This window comes from Tachyglossus aculeatus, unplaced genomic scaffold (genome assembly GCF_015852505.1).
Source record: "Tachyglossus aculeatus isolate mTacAcu1 unplaced genomic scaffold, mTacAcu1.pri scaffold_1_arrow_ctg1, whole genome shotgun sequence".
In the NCBI taxonomy this organism is placed as follows: domain Eukaryota; kingdom Metazoa; phylum Chordata; class Mammalia; order Monotremata; family Tachyglossidae; genus Tachyglossus; species Tachyglossus aculeatus.
In genome coordinates this window covers 460,060-478,167 of record NW_024044915.1, presented here as the reverse complement: position 1 = coordinate 478,167, position 18,108 = coordinate 460,060, and the positions used below count along the sequence as shown (strand labels likewise).

The 18,108-nt window shown below is 56.1% G+C and overlaps 3 protein-coding genes across 3 annotated transcripts in view; all 3 read left to right on the top strand.

Annotated features, from left to right (window-relative positions):
* The window catches only part of P4HB (prolyl 4-hydroxylase subunit beta), a 33,514-nt gene extending 31,859 nt beyond the window's left edge, over positions 1 to 1,655 (top strand). Inside the window, exon 11 of the mRNA XM_038742909.1 lies at positions 600 to 1,655. Within this exon, the coding sequence (XP_038598837.1) occupies positions 600 to 680 (81 nt within the window). The 3' untranslated portion in view covers positions 681 to 1,655. The remainder of the gene's footprint in view (positions 1 to 599) is intronic.
* Positions 1,508 to 8,760, top strand: PPP1R27 (protein phosphatase 1 regulatory subunit 27). Its single transcript, XM_038742816.1, has 5 exons — positions 1,508 to 1,608; positions 4,269 to 4,320; positions 6,264 to 6,558; positions 6,880 to 7,030; positions 8,502 to 8,760. Exons 1-5 carry the CDS (start codon positions 1,508 to 1,510, stop codon positions 8,623 to 8,625), a joined length of 723 nt encoding a protein of 240 aa, XP_038598744.1. The 3' UTR covers positions 8,626 to 8,760.
* Positions 8,761 to 13,700: 4,940 nt separating this feature from the next.
* MCRIP1 (MAPK regulated corepressor interacting protein 1) lies at positions 13,701 to 16,287 on the top strand. The gene is made up of 6 exons (XM_038742815.1): positions 13,701 to 13,725; positions 13,900 to 14,052; positions 15,520 to 15,586; positions 15,665 to 15,783; positions 15,890 to 15,991; positions 16,154 to 16,287. Exons 1-6 carry the CDS (start codon positions 13,701 to 13,703, stop codon positions 16,216 to 16,218), a joined length of 531 nt encoding a protein of 176 aa, XP_038598743.1. The 3' UTR covers positions 16,219 to 16,287.
* The last annotated feature ends 1,821 nt before the right edge of the window (positions 16,288 to 18,108 follow it).

Sequence of the window (18,108 nt, the reverse complement as noted above, 5' to 3'; positions counted from 1 at the left end):
CCCTACTCAACAATCTAGAGATGGTCGTTCGTTCATTCATTCAATCAATCAATCAATCAATCGTATTTATTGAGCACTTACTGTGTGCAGAGCACTGGACTAAGCGCTTGGGAAGTCCAAGTTGGCAACATATAGAGACGGTCCCTACCCAGCTGTGGGCTCACAGTCTAGAAGGGGGAGACAGAAAACAAAACATATTAACAAAATAAAAGAAATGGAATAGTAAATATGTACAAGTAAAATAGAGTAATAAATCTGTCCAAACATATATACATATATACAGATGCTGTGGGGAGGGGAAGGAGGTCAGGCGGGAGGGATGGGGAGAGGAAGGAGGGGGCTCAGTCTGGGAAGGCCTCCTGGAGGAGGTGAGCTCTCAGAACAGCACTTTGCACATAGTAAGTGCTTAACAAATGCCATCATTATTATTATTATTATTAATTTGGGCTGCCATTCCTTCTGGAAAATGGGGATGGAAATGGTGAGCCCCACGTGGGACAGGGTGGATTTGCTCGCATCCACCCCGCCTCCCAGGACAATGCCTTGGCAAACGGTAAGCGCTTAACAAGTACCATTCTTCTCACGATCTAAACCTCCAGGACCTAGAAGATCTCGAAGAAGCCGAAGAGCCGGACCTAGAGGAGGACGACGACCAGAAAAATTTGAGAGACGAACTGTAAGCGGAGAGAGGTTTTTTTTGCTCCCCCAAATAAGACACTACACCATAAAGCTGTATCCCCCCCCCCCCCCGGCCCCCGCAAAAGCCGCAAAGCGCACCTGCAAAACGCGTAAGAATCGAAAACCGAAGGAGAGCTTTGGTGGAAATCCAGGGATTTTTTGGTTTTTTTTTTAAAGTAATACTTCATCCCCACGTATCTGTAAATTTGAATGTCTCTGGCTGTAACTTTTTTTTTTCCTTTTTGGCGGGGGGGAAGGGGAAGGATTTGGACTCCACTAGTAGCCCGGCCCGCCCTGGTGAGAGAGTCTTTATTTTATTTTTTTTTTCTACTGTGATGTACCTTTTGTTCTCCGTTCGTACACGGGTTTGGGTCCTCATTGCTTAAGCCGGGCGAGTCGCCATTGGTCGCCAGTGTGTCCGTATGCTTTTTTTTCGGGAAAAGCCTCCCCGGTAGGGTTGTCGGCAGCCCACCTTAATCCGCTCCTCCCCGGAAGCCCCCGCTAATCCCCCCCTGCCGTGATAAACCAGGGATTCTCCCCTCCTCACCAGTGTTAATGGGGATAAATGGGGTCCCCCTTGGTTCTTGATTTCAAGGACACTGTCGTCTTCTCCCCCTCCCGCCTCACCCCCATCCCCACCGCACCCTGGATATGTGCCGTTGTTTGGGTAAGAGCCACGAGGAAGGCAGTCGCCGCCCACCCCGCTCCGAAACGGTGCCATTTCAGTTTTTCTGGGCTTTTTTGGCTTTTTCTGGTGCGTCGCTCCGACCCACGAAGCGTTCTTCCGCCTCACGAGGCAGGGCCCCGGAGCCCGGGGCGGCAGACCAGGATGCGAATGATTATCGGGGGGTCCGGGAGAGGCGGGGGGGCGGCCGGGAATATCCGAGCAGGAATCAAACTCTTCAAGTTCTCGAAGCGTTTCCACGCCACGTCGGGGGCGTGGAACACATTGGCCAAATAAAGATGAGATTTTACTACCTCTTGGCGTCTTCCTAGCGGGGTCACCGTCCAAGGCGGTGGGCGAGGGGGGCTCTCAAGCGCTTAGTTACAGTGCTCTGCATACAGTAAATACGATTGAATGAATGGTCGCACATAGCGCTGAACAAATACCATTAAAAAAAAAGGCAAGGGAGTGGGAGAAAACGGGTGCCAAGTCTAAGCTTAGGCTGTAAGGGAATCAATCAATCAATTAATTGTATTTATTGAGCACTTACTGTGTGCAAAACACTGTACTAAGCGCCTGGGAAGTACAAGTTGGCAAATACGATTGAATGAACGGTCGCACATAGCACTGAACAAATACCATTAAAAAAATGGCAAGGGAGTGGGAGAAAACGAGTGCCAAGTGTAAGCTTAGGCCGTAAGGGGATGTGTCTTTTGGTTTATATCAATCAATCCACGATATTTATTGAGCGCTTACTGGGTGCCGAGCACTGAACTATCATCATCATCAATCCTATTTATTGAGCGCTTACTATGTGCAGAGCACTGTACTAAGCGCTTGGGAAGTACAAATTGGCAACATATAGAGACAGTCCCTACCCAACAGCGGGTTCACAGTCTAAAAGGTGGAGACAAAGAACAAAGCCAAACATACTAACAAAATAAAATAAATAGAATAGCTATGTACACGTAAAATAGAGTAATAAATATGTACAAACATATAAGTGCTCGGGAGAGGACAAAACCGTATTAATCAATCATATTTATTGAGCGCTTACTATGTGCAGAGCACTGTACTAAGCGCTTGGGAAGTACAAATTGGCAACATATAGAGACAGTCCCTACCCAACATTGGGCTCACAGTCTAAAAGGGGGAGACAGAGAACAAAACCAAACATACTGACAAAATAAAATAAATAGAATAGCTATGTACAAGTAAAATAAATAAATAGAGTAATAAATATGTACAAACAAGTGCTCGGGAGAGGACAAAACTGTATTAATCATATTGAGCGCTTACTATGTGCAGAGCCCTGGACTAAGCGCTTGGGAAGTCCAAATTGGCAACATATAGAGACAGTCCCTACCCAACAGTGGGCTCACAGTCTAAAAGGGGGAGACAGAGAACAAAACCAAACATACTAACAAAATAAAATAAATAGAATGGCTATGTACAAGTAAAATAAATAAATAGAGTAATAAATATGTACAAACATAAGTGCTCGGGAGAGGACAAAACCGTATTAATCAATCATATTTATTGAGCGCTTACTATGTGCAGAGCACTGTACTAAGCGCTTGGGAAGTACAAATTGGCAACATATAGAGACAGTCCCTACCCAACATTGGGCTCACAGTCTAAAAGGGGGAGACAGAGAACAAAACCAAACATACTAACAAAATAAAATAAATAGAATAGATGTGTACAAGTAAAATAAAAAGTAGATAGAGTGCTTACTGGGCGCAGAGCACTGTACTGAGTGCTTAAGGAGAGGACAGAACAGACACATTCCCTGCCCTCAACGAGCTGACCGTCTAGGGGGGTGGACGTGAAGAGAAATAAATAAATGAGAGGTGTGGGGCTGGGAAGAAAGGGAGCGAGTCGGGGGCGACGCGGAAGGGAGGGAGAGAAGAGGGGGCAGTCAGGGAAGGCCTCTGGGAGGAGATGGGCCGTCGATAAAGCTTCCAAGGGAGGGGAGAGTCCTCGTGTGTGGGATTTGAGGAGGGAGGACATGGCGAGATGCCTAAAAGACACGTTCCCTGCCGCTTTGGCTACGCTCTACCCAGTTTAACAAAAGTCGCCTTGTCAGAAGAAGCCAAACCCCAGGGTGGAGCTCCTCCTGTCTTAAAAAAAAAAAATCCAGCTCCCTTGCCTCATCCGTGCCAGCTGGGCCTAAGAACGGGGAGGCATCTACTACAGGTCTAGTTCCTGTCCTTGAGCATTTTAATAATAATGATGATGGCATTTATTAAGCGCTTACAATCAATCAATCGTATTTATTGAGCGCTTACTGTGGGCAGAGCACTGTACTAAGCTCTTGGGAAGTACAAGATGGCAACATATAGAGACAGTCCCTACCCAACAATCAATCGTATTTATTGAGCGCTTACTGTGGGCAGAGCACTGTACTAAGCTCTTGGGAAGTACAAGATGGCAACATATAGAGACAGTCCCTACCCAACAATCAATCAATCAATCGTATTCATTGAGCGCTTACTGTGTGCAGAGCACTGGACTAAGCTCTTGGGAAGTACAAGACGGCAACATATACAGTCCCTACCCAACAATCAAATTAATCAATCGTATTTATTGAGCGCTTACTATGGGCAGAGCACTGTACTAAGCGCTTGGGAAGTACAAGCTGGCAACATGTAGAGACAGTCCCTACCCGACAGTGGGCACCGGACGAGGCTCTTGGAGGAGTCCAGTATGACAGATCTCGTATCTTCCCCGGCGCTTAGTACAGTGCCTGGCACGCGGTAAGCACTCCCCAAATGCCGCAGCGATTTTCAGGGGAACCGGAGCTTCTCGGGCCATTAGACGGGATCTGAATTACCAGGGCTTTAAGGGGATTTGTCACTTCCTGGTGGCTATTTTGGGATCTGGTTTCTCCGTCGGCGTCCCGGCTCTCCCTCTGCCCCGAAAGGGGACGAGGGGAGGCCGGTCTGTCCCGCTTCGCCGCTTTCCGCGGGCTGGGGGTGACTTCTCCGTGCCTCGGTTTCCTCATCCGTAAAAATGGGGGTTCGATCCCGGTCCTCTCTGTCTCTTAGACCCAGAGAAGCAACGAGGCCTAGTGGGTAGAGCCCGGGACTGGGAATCAGAAGGACCCAGGTTCCCGGCTCTGCTGTATGACTTTGGACAAGTCACTTCCCTTCTCTGGGCCTCAGTGACCTCATTTGTAAAATGGGGATGCACCCCATGTGGGACAGGGACTCTGTCCAACCCGATTTGCTTGCCAGCGCTTAGAACCTGTGCCCAGGGAGCGTGGCTCAGTGGAAAGAGCCCAGGCTTTGGAGTCAGAGGTCGTGGGTTCAAATCCCGGCTCCGCCAACTGTCAGCTGTGTGACCTTGGGCAAATCACTTGACTTCTCTGTGCCTCAGTTACCTCATCTGGAAAATAGGGGATGAAGACTGTGAGCCCCCCGCGGGACAACTTGATCACCTTGTATCCTCCCCATCGCTTAGAACAGTGCTTGGCACATAGTAAGCGCTTAACAAATGCCATCATTATTATTATTATAAATACCACAATTATTATTATTCATTATCCTCTGGCCTCCGTTCCCTCATCTCTGAAACGGGGCTGAAGACTGAGTGTCCCGGGTGGGGCAGGGACCGTGTCCAACCCGATTAACTTGAATCTCCCCCAGCGCTTAGAACAGTGCCTGGAACATATTAAGCGCCTAACAAATACCACAATTAAGCAGCATGGCTCGGTGTGAGCCCACTGTTGGGTAGGGGCCGTCTCTATATGTTGCCAACTTGTGCTTCCCAAGCGCTTAGTACACACTAAGCGCTCAATAAATACGATTGAATGAATGAAAAGAGCCCGGGCTTGGGATTCAGAGGTCACGGGTTCTAATCCCAGCTCCGCCACTTGTCAGCTGTGGGGCTTTGGGCGAGTCACTTCACTTCTCTGGGCCTCAGTTCCCTCATCTGGAAAATGGGGGATGAAGACTGTGAGCCTCCCGTGGGACAAGCTGATCACCTTGGGCCGTCCCCAGCACTTAGAACGGTGCTTTGCATATAGTAAGTGCTTAACGAATGCCGTCAATCAATCAATCAATCAATCGTATTTATTGAGCGCTTACTGTGTGCAGAGCACTGTACTAAGCACTTGGGAAGTCCAAGTTGGCAACAGAGACGGTCCCTACCCAACAGTGGGTTCCTGAGCACTTAGGGAGTGCACAGCCCTGTACTAAGCCCTTGGGAGAGTAAAAGGGGTAGTCAAGATTCCATTTTCCAGATGAGGGAACTGAGGCCGAGAGAATAATAATAAATAATGGTATTTGTTAAGCACTTACTACCAATCAATCAATCAATCAATCGTATTTACTGAGCTCTTGCTGTGTGCAAAGTAGAGAAGCAGCGTGGCTCAGCGGAAAAGAGCCCGGGCTTTGGAGTCCGAGGTCGTGGGTTCAAATCCCGGCTGTGTGACTTTGGGCAAGTCACTTCACTTCTCCGGGCCTCAGTTCCCTCATCTGGAAAATGGGGATGAGGACTGTGAGCCCCACGGGGGACAACCTGATTACCTTGTATCTCCCCCAGCGCTTAGCACAGTGCTTTGCACATAGTAAGCGATTAACAAATACCAACAATATTATTGTTATTATTATCATCCCGCCCGATCATCTCGACTCTCTCAGCCCGGTAGTTAGCCGGACGGGCCCGGCTAAGGCCACGGGGATCGTCCGAGCGGCCCGGTCCAGCTGTGGGCCGGGGGGCGCGGGGGGTCGGGGGGCAGGTGACCGGCCCAGAGGCGACAGGTGCGCTGAAAACTGAGCCGCCGAGCATGATTCCGAGCACGGGGAGGCGGAGGGGGGCGTCTCGGTTACAGCCCCTCATGGCAAACAGGATGACCGGGGCGCTTTATATAGCCCACCGGGGCCCTATATAAGGCGGATGTACTCGGGCCTGGAAGGGACCCCTGCCGTCGCTTGGATCCACCCGCCCCGGGACGTCGTCGGCCCCGCTCCCCTCCTCCGGGACCCCGCGCTTCGCCAGGATCGCCGAGGGGCCGGCCGGGATGCGGTATCCGGTCTCCGGCCGCCCGGGCTCCCGGGGCCGCTACCCGCGGCGGGCGCTGCGGGCCGGCCGTAGCGTCCACTTCCCCAACGCCGTCCTCTTCCTGGACCACATCCGCCAGGGAGACCTGGAGCAGGTGGGCCGCTTCATCCGGGCCCGCAAGGTCACGCTGGAAACCATCTACCCCTCGGGTGAGACGGGCGGCCGGCCGGGGTGGCCATCGGAAATGGGCCCGGGCGGTGGTTTTGAGCGCTTCCTGGGCACTGTACTAAGCTCTCTGCCCGGGGCTCGGTGGGAGGGATGAATTCCGGGCCGTTAGCTCTGCTTCCCCCACACGTCCCTCGAGGGGTCACGATCAAACCTTCGGGCCCGAAGCCCGGCAGAGGTCAGAGGTCGGGCTCAGCCGGGCCTAGCTGGGGGTGCGGAGCCAGACCGAGAGGGAGCCGGGGCGACGCCTCCCCCGCCCCCCGGCTCCTTTCTGAACGCCCCCCCCCGGGCGGGGTCCCCCCCAGGTCTGGCCGCCCTGCACGAAGCCGTGCTGTCGGGGAACCTGGAGTGTGTGAAACTGCTCGTCAAATACGGGGCCGACATCCACCAGCGGGACGAGACGGGATGGACGGCCCTCCACATGGCCTGCAGCGACGGTTACCCCGACATCGCCAGGTAAGGGGGCTCCCCCCGGCTCATCATCATCAATCGTATTTATTGAGCGCTCGCCGTGTGCAGAGCACTGGACTACGCGCTTGGGAAGTACAAGCTGGCAACATGTAGAGACAGTCTCTAACCAACAGCAGGCTCGCAGTCTAGAAGGGGGAGACAGAGAACAAAACCAAACAGACTAACAAAATAAAATAAATAGAATAGATATGTACAAGCAAAATAAATAAATAGAGTAATAAATATGTACAAACATATATACAGGTGCTGTGGGGAAGGGAAAGATCATCATCAATCGTATTTATTGAGCACTTACTATATGCAGAGCACTGTACTAAGTGCTTGAAATAATTGGAGATGCCGGGGATCGAACCTGGGGCCTCATGCATCATCATCATCATCATCATCAATCGTATTTATTGAGCGCTTACTATGTGCAGAGCACTGTACTAAGCGCTTGAAATAACTGGAGATGCCGGGGATCGAACCTGGGGCCTCATACATCATCATTAAATAGAGTAATAAATATGTACAAACATATATACAGGTGCTGTGGGGAAGGGAAAGATCATCATCATCATCAATCGTATTTATTGAGCACTTACTATGTGCAGAGCACTGTACTAAGCGCTTGAAATAATTGGAGATGCCGGGGATCGAACCTGGGGCCTCATACATCATCATTAAATAGAGTAATAAATATGTACAAACATATATACAGGTGCTGTGGGGAAGGGAAAGATCATCATCATCATCAATCGTAATTTATTGAGCACTTACTATGTGCAGAGCACTGTACTAAGCGCTTGAAATAACTGGAGATGCCGGGGATCGAACCTGGGGCCTCATGCATCATCATCATCATCATCAATCGTATTTATTGAGCGCTTACTATGTGCAGAGCACTGTACTAAGCGCTTGAAATGACTGGAGATGCCGGGGATCGAACCTGGGGCCTCATACATCATCATTAAATAGAGTAATAAATATGTACAAACATATATACAGGTGCTGTGGGGAAGGGAAAGATCATCATCATCATCAATCGTATTTACTGAGCACTTACTATGTGCAGAGCACTGTACTAAGTGCTTGAAATAATTGGAGATGCCGGGGATCGAACCTGGGGCCTCATACATCATCATTAAATAGAGTAATAAATATGTACAAACATATATACAGGTGCTGTGGGGAAGGGAAAGTTCATCATCATCATCAATCGTATTTACTGAGCACTTACTATGTGCAGAGCACTGTACTAAGTGCTTGAAATAATTGGAGATGCCGGATATCGAACGCAGGGCCTCATACATGCGAAGCATGCGCTCTACCAATCAATCAATCATATTTATTGAGCGCTTACTGGGTGCAGAGCACTGTACTAAGCGCTTAGCACTGTACTACCACTGAGCTACAACACCCCACCCCGCCCATGGCCGGTCCCCACGGCCGTCCTCCCGCGCTCTCTCCCTTCCAGGTACCTCATCTCGCTGGGCGCCGACACGGACGCCGTCAACGATGACGGCGACTCGCCCTCCGCCCTCGTCGACCCCGAGAACCAGGAGCTGGTGGACCTCTTCAAGGGGGCCGCGGTGGTCTGAGAAGACCCCCGACCCCGGGCCCCCCGACCGGGCCCGAGGGAGAGGAGGCGAGGACGAGCGCGGCCGGAACGTGTGCGTGTGTAGAGACCGTAGGCTGTTTGACCGCTGAGGTGGTTGTCGCACTCCCCGCCCCGCAACCCCCCTCGACGCTCTGGCTACTAACCGCTGACCGGACACGCGTGTGCATCCGTGTGGATCCGCGGGAGGTTCCGGCCGGCCGCGGTGGCGGCCCCGGAGAGGCCTGAGGGATGACCGGAAAAACAAGAGTGTCGTGGACGGGGATGGGGTGGTCCCAAAAGGGTGGCCCCATCCCAGGCCTCTCCCCGTCCCCCCCTTTCATCCTCCCACCCCAACGAAGTGGGGGGTCCGAGGCGGAGGCGCCCAGCGGGGCCCCCCGCGACCCTCCCAGCGTGGGGAGAGGCCAGAGGACGGACGACACCGTGACCTTTGCCCCCGGAGACCAAAAGCGTCCCATCCCTGTGGGCCTGGTCCCCTTTTTCCAAGTCTTACTCTCCTATTCCGGGACCCCCCCCCCCAACCCCGCCGCCCCCAGGTTTGGCTTTTTCTACCGGACGTTAATGTTTGTTTTTTATCGTGAAACTTTTTACTTTTTCAATAAACGTGATTTTCACAGACCGAGGTGGTGACTCCCACCCTGGGCGCCTCGTCTCTCCACCTCGGACCTCAGCGGGGGGGCCGCGGCCCGGCCCCGGGCTGAGGCGGGTGGTCGCCGGGACCCCTCCGCCCCACCAGATCTAAATCTGGACCCTCCGAATCCTAGACTTGGCTTAGTGGCAAGAACACGGGCTAAAAAGTCAGAGGTCATGGGTTCTAATCCCGCCCCCGCCGCTTGTCACCTGATTTCGGGCAAGTCATTCCACTTCTCGGGGCCTCAGTTCCCTCATCTGGAAAATGGGGATGAAGACTGGGGGCCCCACGTGGGACAGCCTGATGATCTTGTATCTCCCCCAGCGCTTAGAACAGTGCTTGGCATATAGTAAGCACTTAACAAATGCCATCTTGTCACCTGTGTGATTTTGGGCAAGTCACTCCACTTCTCGGGGCCTCAGTGACCTCATCTGGAAAATGGGGATGAAGACTGGGAGCCCCACATGGGACAGGCTGATGATCTTGTATCTCCCCCAGCGCTTAGAACAGTGCTTGGCACATAGTAAGCGCTTAACAAATGCCATCTTGTCACCTGTGATTTTGGGCAAGTCACTCCACTTCTCTGGGCCTCAGTGACCTCATCTGGAAAATGGGGATGAAGACTGGGGGCCCCACGTGGGACAGCCTGATGATCTTGTATCTCCCCCAGCGCTTAGAACAGTGCTTGGCACATAGTAAGCGCTTAACAAATGCCATCTTGTGACCTGTGTGATTTCGGGCAAGTCACTCCACTTCTCGGGGCCTCAGTGACCTCATCTGGAAAATGGGGATGAAGACTGGGAGCCCCACGTGGGACAGCCCAATGATCCTGTATCTCCCCCAGTGCTTAGAACAGTGCTTGGCACATAGTAAGCACTTAACAAATGCCATCTTGTCACCTGTGTGATTTCGGGCAAGTCACTCCACTTCTCAGGGCCTCAGTGACCTCATCTGGAAAATGGGGATGAAGACTGGGAGCCCCACATGGGACAGCCTGATGATCCTGTATCTCCCCCAGTGCTTAGAACAGTGCTTGGCACATAGTAAGCACTTAACAAATGCCATCAATATTACTATTATTATTAATCTGGACCCTCCAAATCTCAGAGAAGCTGCAGGCCCTAGTAGCGAGAGCCCAGGCCTATGAGTCAGAGGACGTGGGTCCTCTGTGTGACCTTGGGGCAGCCAATTAATTCAATCGTATTTATTGGGCGCTTACTGTGTGCAGAGCACTGTACTAAGCGCTCGATGATGGCATTTGTTAAGCGCTTACTATGTGCAAAGCACCGTTCTAAGCGCTGAGCACTGTTCTAAGCGCCGCTCTGGCTTCTCTGGGCCTCGGTTCCCTCCTCTGGAAAATGGGGATGACGGCCTTGGGCCGCTGTTGGGACAACGTGATGGTGAGAAGCAGCAGGGCTCAGTGGAAAGAGCCTGGGCTTTGGAGTCAGAGGTCACAGGTTCAAATCCCGACTCCGCCACTTAGCTGTGTGACTTTGGGCAAGTCACTTAACTTCTCTGGGCCTCAGTTACCTCATCTGGAAAATGGGGATTAAGATTGTGAGCCCCACGTGGGACAACCTGATCACCTTGTATCCTCCCCAGCACTTAGAACAGTGCTTTGCACATAGTAAGCACTTAATAAATGCCATTATTATTATTATTACCCAGCGCTTAGAATGGTGCTTGGCACATAGTAAGCGCTTAATAAATGCTATTATTATTATTATTATTATTTTACCCAGTGCTTAGAATGGTGCTTGGCACATAGTAAGCGCTTAATAAATGCTATTATTATTATTATTATTATTATTATTATTACCCAGTGCTTAGAATGGGGCTTGGCACATAGTAAGCGCTTAATAAATGCTATTATTATTATTGTTATTATTATTATTATTGCCCAGTGCTTACAATGGTGCTTGGCACATAGTAAGCGCTTAAAAAATGCTATTATCATTATTATTATTACTATTGTCCAGTGCTTACAATGGTGCTTGGCACATAGTAAGTGCTTAATAAATGCCATCATTATTGCTATTATTATTATTATTAACAAATACCGTTATTATTATTATTATTACTATTATTATTATTATTACCAGTTTGGACACCCCCCCCCCAAATCGAAGTCTGGCCGCCCCCCAACGTAGGCCTTCCGGTCCGCCGGCGCCGCCTCCACAGGCGGCGGGGACGCGCGCGTCAACTCCCCCTCCCCCCGGACGGGGGCGCGCGCGTCTCCTTCCCCCCCGTCCCCCGGGCGGGGGCGCGCGCGTGCCCCCGCGCCTGCGCACTTGCGGGGCTGGGGAAGGGGGGGGGGGGCCGGGCTCGTCGCGGCGGCCGCTCGTGCGCCTGCGCCGGGCGCCCGGTGTCGTCACTTCCGGCCCGGGCCTCCCCAGCTGCCAGCGGCCGGCGGGCGCGCGCGACGCGGGGCTGAGGTGAGGGGGCCGCCGCCGCCGGGAGGGCCTCCGGGATGGCTGTCGGGATTGGGAGGGGGAGGGGGAGGGGCCCCGACCGGCCCGGACCGGCGGAGGGGGGAGGGGCGGCGAAACAGGCCCCCCCCCCGCGGACCCCCCCATCACCCCCCCAAATGACCCCTGACCCCTCCCCACACACCCCCAAATGCCCCCCCCCCCCGTACGACCGTGAGCCCGCTGGTGGGTAGGGGCCGTCTCTCTATGTTGCCAACTTGTCCTTCCCAAGCGCTTAGCACAGTGCTCTGCACACAGGAAGCGCTCAATAAATACGATTGAATGAATGAATGTTCGGCCCCCCCCAAATGCCCCCTACCCAGACCCCTAAATGCCCCCTTTGCACAATTTCCTGCCCCCTCCCCGGCCCCCTAAATGCCCCCCTGCAAGACCCCTCTGCCCCCTACCCAGACTCCTAAACGCCCCCCTGCACGGTCCCCCTAAATGCCCCCTGCTCTCTACCCAAACCCCTAAGTACCCCCCCTGCGCGGCCCCCCTAAATGCCCCCAGCCGCCTACCCAGACCCCTAAATGCCCTCCTGCACGGCTCCCCTAAATGCCCCCTGCCCAGACCCTAAATGCCCCCCTGCCCGCTCCCCTAAATGCCCCCCTTGCACAATTTCCTGTCCCCTCCCCAGGCCCCTAAATGCCCCCCTGCAAGACCCCCCTGCCCCCACCCAGACCCCTAAATACCCCCCCGCACAGCCCCCCTAAATTTCCCCTGCCCCCTACCCGGACCCCTAAATGCCGCCTTTGCACAATTTCCTGTCCCCTCCCCGGCCTCCTAAATGCCCCCCTGCAAGACCCCTCTGCCCCCTACCCAGACCCCTAAATGCCCCCCTGCATGGCTCCCCTAAATGCCCTCTACCCAAACCCCTAGGTACCCCCCCCTGTGCGGTCCCCCTAAATGCCCCCTGCCCCCTTCCTTGACCCCTAAATGCTCCCCTGCACGGCTCCCTTATATGCCCCCTACCCCCTTCCCAGACCCCTAAATGCCCCCCGCACGGCTCCCCTAAATGCCCCCTACCCAGACCTCTAAATGCCCCCTGAATGCCCCTCTGCCCGCTCCCTTAAATGCCCCCCTTGTGCAATTTCCTGTCTCACCCCCGGCCCCCCAAGTGCCCCCCTTCAAGACCTCCCTGCCCCCTCCCCAGCCCCCCTAAATGCCCCTCTGCCCGGCCCCTGGACCTCCCCATCCCCTAAGCGCCTCCTTGCATCCCCCCTGCCCACCCTCTGTCCCCTACCCAGCCCCCTGAACCCCTCCTGCCCAGCCCCAGCTGTCCCCGGGGAGGCGGCGGCTACCATCCCAACGCGGGCCTCGCTGGGTAACCCCAAGGCAGGTGCCCCAACCCTGTGGGGGCAGCGGGGACCCTCTGAAATGGGACGGGCAGGACTCAGGCCTCTGAGACCCTCAACCCCGGAGAGCGGGTGGCGAGGAGGGGGAGAACTGCGCAGGGTGGGCGCTCAGTTGCTTCTAAGATGAGGGCAGGAAAGGGCAGACCAGGTCACCGTGACCAAAAAAGCAAGCCATCCACCTGGATGGGGCAGCCTCCTGTTGCCATGGTAACGGCTGTCGCCCTCCATCCCCCTGCCTCCAGACGAGGACACGGAGGGTTGCCTTGCTCCGAATCCAGGCTTAACCGATGAGCCCGGGGTCTTTCCGGTCCGCTACCTGGCCGGCGTTTTAGGGTTCCGGACCCTCCCGAGCGCTTAGTACAGCGCTCCGCCCACAGTAAGCTCTCAGTAAATACGGTTGAGTGAAAGGGGCAGAGATAAATAATAATAATGGTGTTTGTTAAGCGCTTACTATGTGCGAAGCACTGTTCTGAGCGCTGGGAGGGGGGATACAAGGTGATCAGGATGTCCCACGGGGGGCTCCCAGTCTTCATCCCCATTTTACAGATGAGGGAACTGAGGCCCAGAGAAGTTAAGTGACTTGCCCAGAGAGTCGAAGACCCCCATGGGGATTCTGGAAGGGGTGGAGGGTGAGAGTTGGGGAGTTCAGGGGAGGGCTCTGGGTGTTGTCCCTTTTCCCTCCATCCCGGAATTTTCAGCGTGACCCCCCCCAATTTATTGATCGCCTCCAGCTCCTTATCATCCTCCCAGAGTCCTCCCAGACAGCAGAGCCCAAAGGACTGGAAAGAGCCCTGGTCTCTGAGCGCTCGGGAGCGTATGGTGGCGTAGCCCTGACCCCCCTGCCCTCAAGGAGCTGGCAGTCAGCTGTGCGCGGACCACTGTCCTAAGCACTTGGGAGAGTACGGCGGAGCAGACCCGATTCCCCTGCACCTCAAGGAGCCGACCGTCCAGCGACCGTAAGCGGGGGTTTGCGTTCTCGTCCGGCTCCGGCCGGAGAGCGAGATCTCGGGGGAGGGAAGGAGGAAGCCCCCAGGATGGGGGGATGCGGGGGACCCCTGAAGGCGACGGGTTCTGGGGCCGGACCCTCGCTGGAGGCGGAGGCTGTTTGCGGGGTGCCTTGATCGCCACCCTCTTCCTGGATGGATGAGGGCGGGGGGCTCCCCGTCGGCCCCTTCCTCTTCCCCCCGGGTGCCCTTTCCTGAGTCTGGGGACCCCCATGGGCGGCCGGGCCGCGGGTCTGGCCATTTGGTCCGCTAAAAATGAGACCCTCCCGGCCGGAGCGGAGAGGGGGCTGCGGAAATGCCCGGCCCCGGGAGCCCGCCTCGAAATAGTTGGCCGGGGGACGGGGGTCCGGTCACCGGGCCGGTCTGTCCCTCCGCCCCCCTGGGGATTCTTCCCTGAGCCCACCCCCTGCAAGGCCGCGGCTCCCGATAGGACCCTTCCTCACTCTGCCCGTGGGGACGGGATTAGGGTTCCAAACTGTCCTTCCCGCCTTGGCCAGTGCTGCCAACTCAGAAGCAAACCTCGAGTTTGGCGTGGCGTGGCTCTGCCCCAGGCCGTCTACAGTCAATCAATCGTATTTATTGAGCGCTTACTGTGTGCAGAGCGCTGTACTAAGCGCTTGGGAAGTACAAGTTGGCAACGTATAGAGACGGTCCCTACCCAACAGTGGGCTCACAGTCTAGACCCTCCGAACCCGCGCCCCAGGCGGCGTATACCCCCCGGGAGACGGGCACCTGGCCGTCTACACCTCCCTAAAGCAGTGTTCCCTGTTAGGTTTCAGTGGAGCCCGCCACAACTCCGGTTTCCTAAGAGGGGTCCCGGGCAGCACCGGGGGGGCCCCGCCCCCCGGGAGCTCACCAGCTCTCCCGGGCTTAATCGGGGAAGGCCTCCTGGAGGAGGCGGCCAGGGCACTCAGCTGAAAGAAGCAGTGTGGCTCAATGGAAAGAGCCCGGGCTTTGGAGTCGGAGGTCATGGGTTCCAATCCCGGCTCCACCAGTTGTCAGCTGTGTGACTTTGGGCAAGTCACTTCACTTCTCTGGGCCTCAGTTACCTCATCTGTAAAATGGGGATTAAGATTGTGAGCCCCAGTTGGGCAACCTGACCACCTTGTATCTTCCCCAGTGCTTAGAACAGTGCTTTGCACATAGGAAGCGCTTAACAAATGCCATCATTATTATTATTATTATCTGGGATTGAAACAGAACCTCCCTCCGCCCTAGGGAGAGCCCCAAAGGGCCCAGCTGCCCGCGGAGCGGGCGGAGTGTCAGCGTGAGGCCACAGCGCTGGGGTCCGCCAGCTCAGCCCCCCGAGTTTCGAACCCCGCGGCCCCTGGGCATCAAAATCCGGGGAAACGGGGGGTTGACTCGCTCCCGAAGGGGAGCAGTGGTCTCCGTCCCCCTCCCAACCTCGCTGTCTTGCAGCAACCAGACGAGAGCAGGCGAGGCCCCGAGCGGAGGAGGCCGGCCCGGACAGCCCAGCGATGACCAGGTGAGAGGCAGCCGCGGGCCCCGGGGGCGGAGGGACGCGGGCGGGGGGCCGTGGGGCTGACCCCTCGCCATCCCTCAGCTCCCCCGTGTCTAGAGTCGTCTACAACGGCAAGAGGAACAGCAGCCCCCGCTCGCCAACCAACAGCAGCGAGATCTTCACTCCGGCCCACGAGGAGAATGTACGCTTCATCTACGAAGGTGGGCGTCCCGCCGTCCCTCCCCACTCCCACCCCCCTCCCCCAACTCCCGCCCCGGCCCCCCCAGTTTTGGGGTCCGTGCGACCCCCGCCCTTTCCCCCCGGCAGCATGGCAGTGCGTGGAGCGAGATTTGCGGAACCAGACGGGCGGCAGTGAGCGGGGCGTGGTGGAGGAGTACGTCGAGAAGGTGCCCAACCCCGGCCTGAAGAGTGAGTGCCACCCCCGCCGGCCGCGGCCCCCCTCCGGCCCCTCCCGGCTACTTGGGCCCCGCGGGGAGGGGGCGGACCAGAGCCCCGCGGCCCGGGGAGGGGGGCGGCCCTGCCCACCCCCCTGCCGGCCACCGAGCCCCTCCTCCCTCCGCCCCCCGCCAGCTTTCAAGCCCGTCGACCTGAGCGACCTGAAGCGCAGGAGTATACAAGACGCCAAAAAGTCCTAAGGGCGGCGGCATCCGGGACAGGAGTGCCCGGCTGCGCCCCTTCCCCGCCCTCCCCTCCCCACCCCGCCACCCCCCGCCAACGTCCTCCGCCCGGTCGGGAGCGACGGATCAGACGTCGGCTCCCTTCCCTCTCCTCCGGGCGGGGTGGGCGAGGGGATTGTGCCCGGCCGGGGCCCCGAAAGGACGGACTGGATTGGGTGGTGGTGGTGGTTTCCCGGACCCCCCCTCCCCACCTCTCCCGATCCCACCGCCGACCCGGGGATGCCCTCCCCTCTCCCCCGCCCCTCCGCCACCAGACGGGTCCCCGGAGGTGCCCAGCCCCTCCTGCCTTCCCCCAGCCGGGGGGTCCCCAAGGGACCCGGGCCACCCCTTCTCCCGGCCCCCCGGCCGTCCGTCAGCCGCGGCTCGTTCCGGACGTCCGTCCGTCCGGTCCCGTCCTGCTTCCCGTTGTCTCTCCTCCGGCTGGGATTCCGGGGCCCCCTCCCCCCGACCCCGGCGGGAACATCTCCCTCCCTGCAGGTCCCGGAGAGTTGAGGCCAGGACTCCGGAGCTCAGGAGCCAGACGGGTGGCCGGGCGTTTGGAGATGTGCCGTGGCTATTGGGTCCCCCCCTCTCTTTCCCAAGATCCTGTCGAGACGGGGCGTTGGCGGGCCCCCCGATGTGGGAGAAGGCGGCCGGTAGGCAGCGGGGGCACATCCCTCGCGGAAGGCTGGGCAGCGTCAGGGACCCGCTGGTCTGAGGGGGGAGTGCTCAGTACGGTGCTCAAGCACTTAGTACGCTTTAAGAGCTCAATAAATACGATTGATCGGCCCACCGACTGCTCGATCGGATGCGGGCGGCCAACAGCGTGTCCCGGGAGACGGCCCTGACCCTGAAAGCCAACGAGGGGTTGGGAAGCAGCGGGGCTCGGCGGAAAGAGCCCGGGCTTGGGAGTCGGAGGTCGTGGGTTCTGATACGACTCTTGTATTGGACTCTACCAAGCGCTTAGTAAAGTGCTCTGTATGTAGTAAGCGCTCAATAAATACCATTGGTTAATGAGTAGGGGACATGAGCTCGTTATGGGCAGGGAAGGTGTTCATTAATTTTTTTTTTATGGCATTTATTAAGCGCTTACTATGTGCAAAGCACTGTTCTGAGCGCTGGGGAGGTTACTAGGTGATTAGGTTGCCCCACGGGGGGCTCACAGTCTTAATCCCCATTTTACAGAGGAGGTAACTGAGGCACAGAGAAGTGAAGTGACTTGCCCAAAGTCACACAGCTGACAAGTGGCGGATCTGGGATTTGAACCCGTGACCTCTGACTCCAAAGCCCGGGCTCTTTCCACTGAGCCACGCTGCTCCTCTCTCCCAAGCGCTTAGTACAGTGCCCTGCACACAGTAAGCGTTCAATAAATACAATTGATTGATTGATTATTAGGGGCTGTGAGGCTCAGAGTTAGGCTGTCCCTCGGGGGAGCCGGTTGGAATAACTGCTCCAAACCGGTTTGCTTGTATCCACCCCAGTGCTTAGTACAGTGCTTGGCACATAATAAGCTCTGGGGGAAGCAGCATGGTGGGGTGGAGAGAGCCCGGTCACAGGTTCAAATCCCGCCTCCACCACTTGTCTGCCGTGTGACCTTGGGCCAGTCACTTCTCCGGGCCTCAGTTCCCACATCTGCAAAATGGGGATGAAGACTGCGAGCCCCCCGTGGGGCAACCTGATCACTTGGTAACCTCCCCAGTGCTTAGAACAGTGCTCTGCACATTCATTCATTTAATCGTATTGAGTGCTTACTGTGTGCAGAGCACTGTACTAAACGCTTGGGAAGTACAAGTCGGCAACATACAGAGACGGTCCCTACCCGACAACGGGCTCACAGTCTAGAAGGGGGAGACAGATGACAAAACAAAA

Bases quoted from the DNA above. Each gene is read 5' to 3' on its own strand.
- MCRIP1 (XM_038742815.1), top strand. From the start codon at position 13,701: ATGGGGATTCTGGAAGGGGTGGAGG. The intron at 13,726-13,899 runs GTGAGAGTTGGG...CTGGTCTCTGAG, and splicing joins GATTCTGGAAGGGGTGGAGG to CGCTCGGGAGCGTATGGTGG. The intron at 15,587-15,664 runs GTGAGAGGCAGC...GCCATCCCTCAG, and splicing joins GACAGCCCAGCGATGACCAG to CTCCCCCGTGTCTAGAGTCG.
- PPP1R27 (XM_038742816.1), top strand. From the start codon at position 1,508: ATGCGAATGATTATCGGGGGGTCCGGGAGAGGCGGGGGGGCGGCCGGG. The intron at 4,321-6,263 runs GTGACTTCTCCG...CGGGCCTGGAAG, and splicing joins CCGCTTTCCGCGGGCTGGGG to GGACCCCTGCCGTCGCTTGG. The intron at 7,031-8,501 runs GTAAGGGGGCTC...TCTCCCTTCCAG, and splicing joins GGTTACCCCGACATCGCCAG to GTACCTCATCTCGCTGGGCG.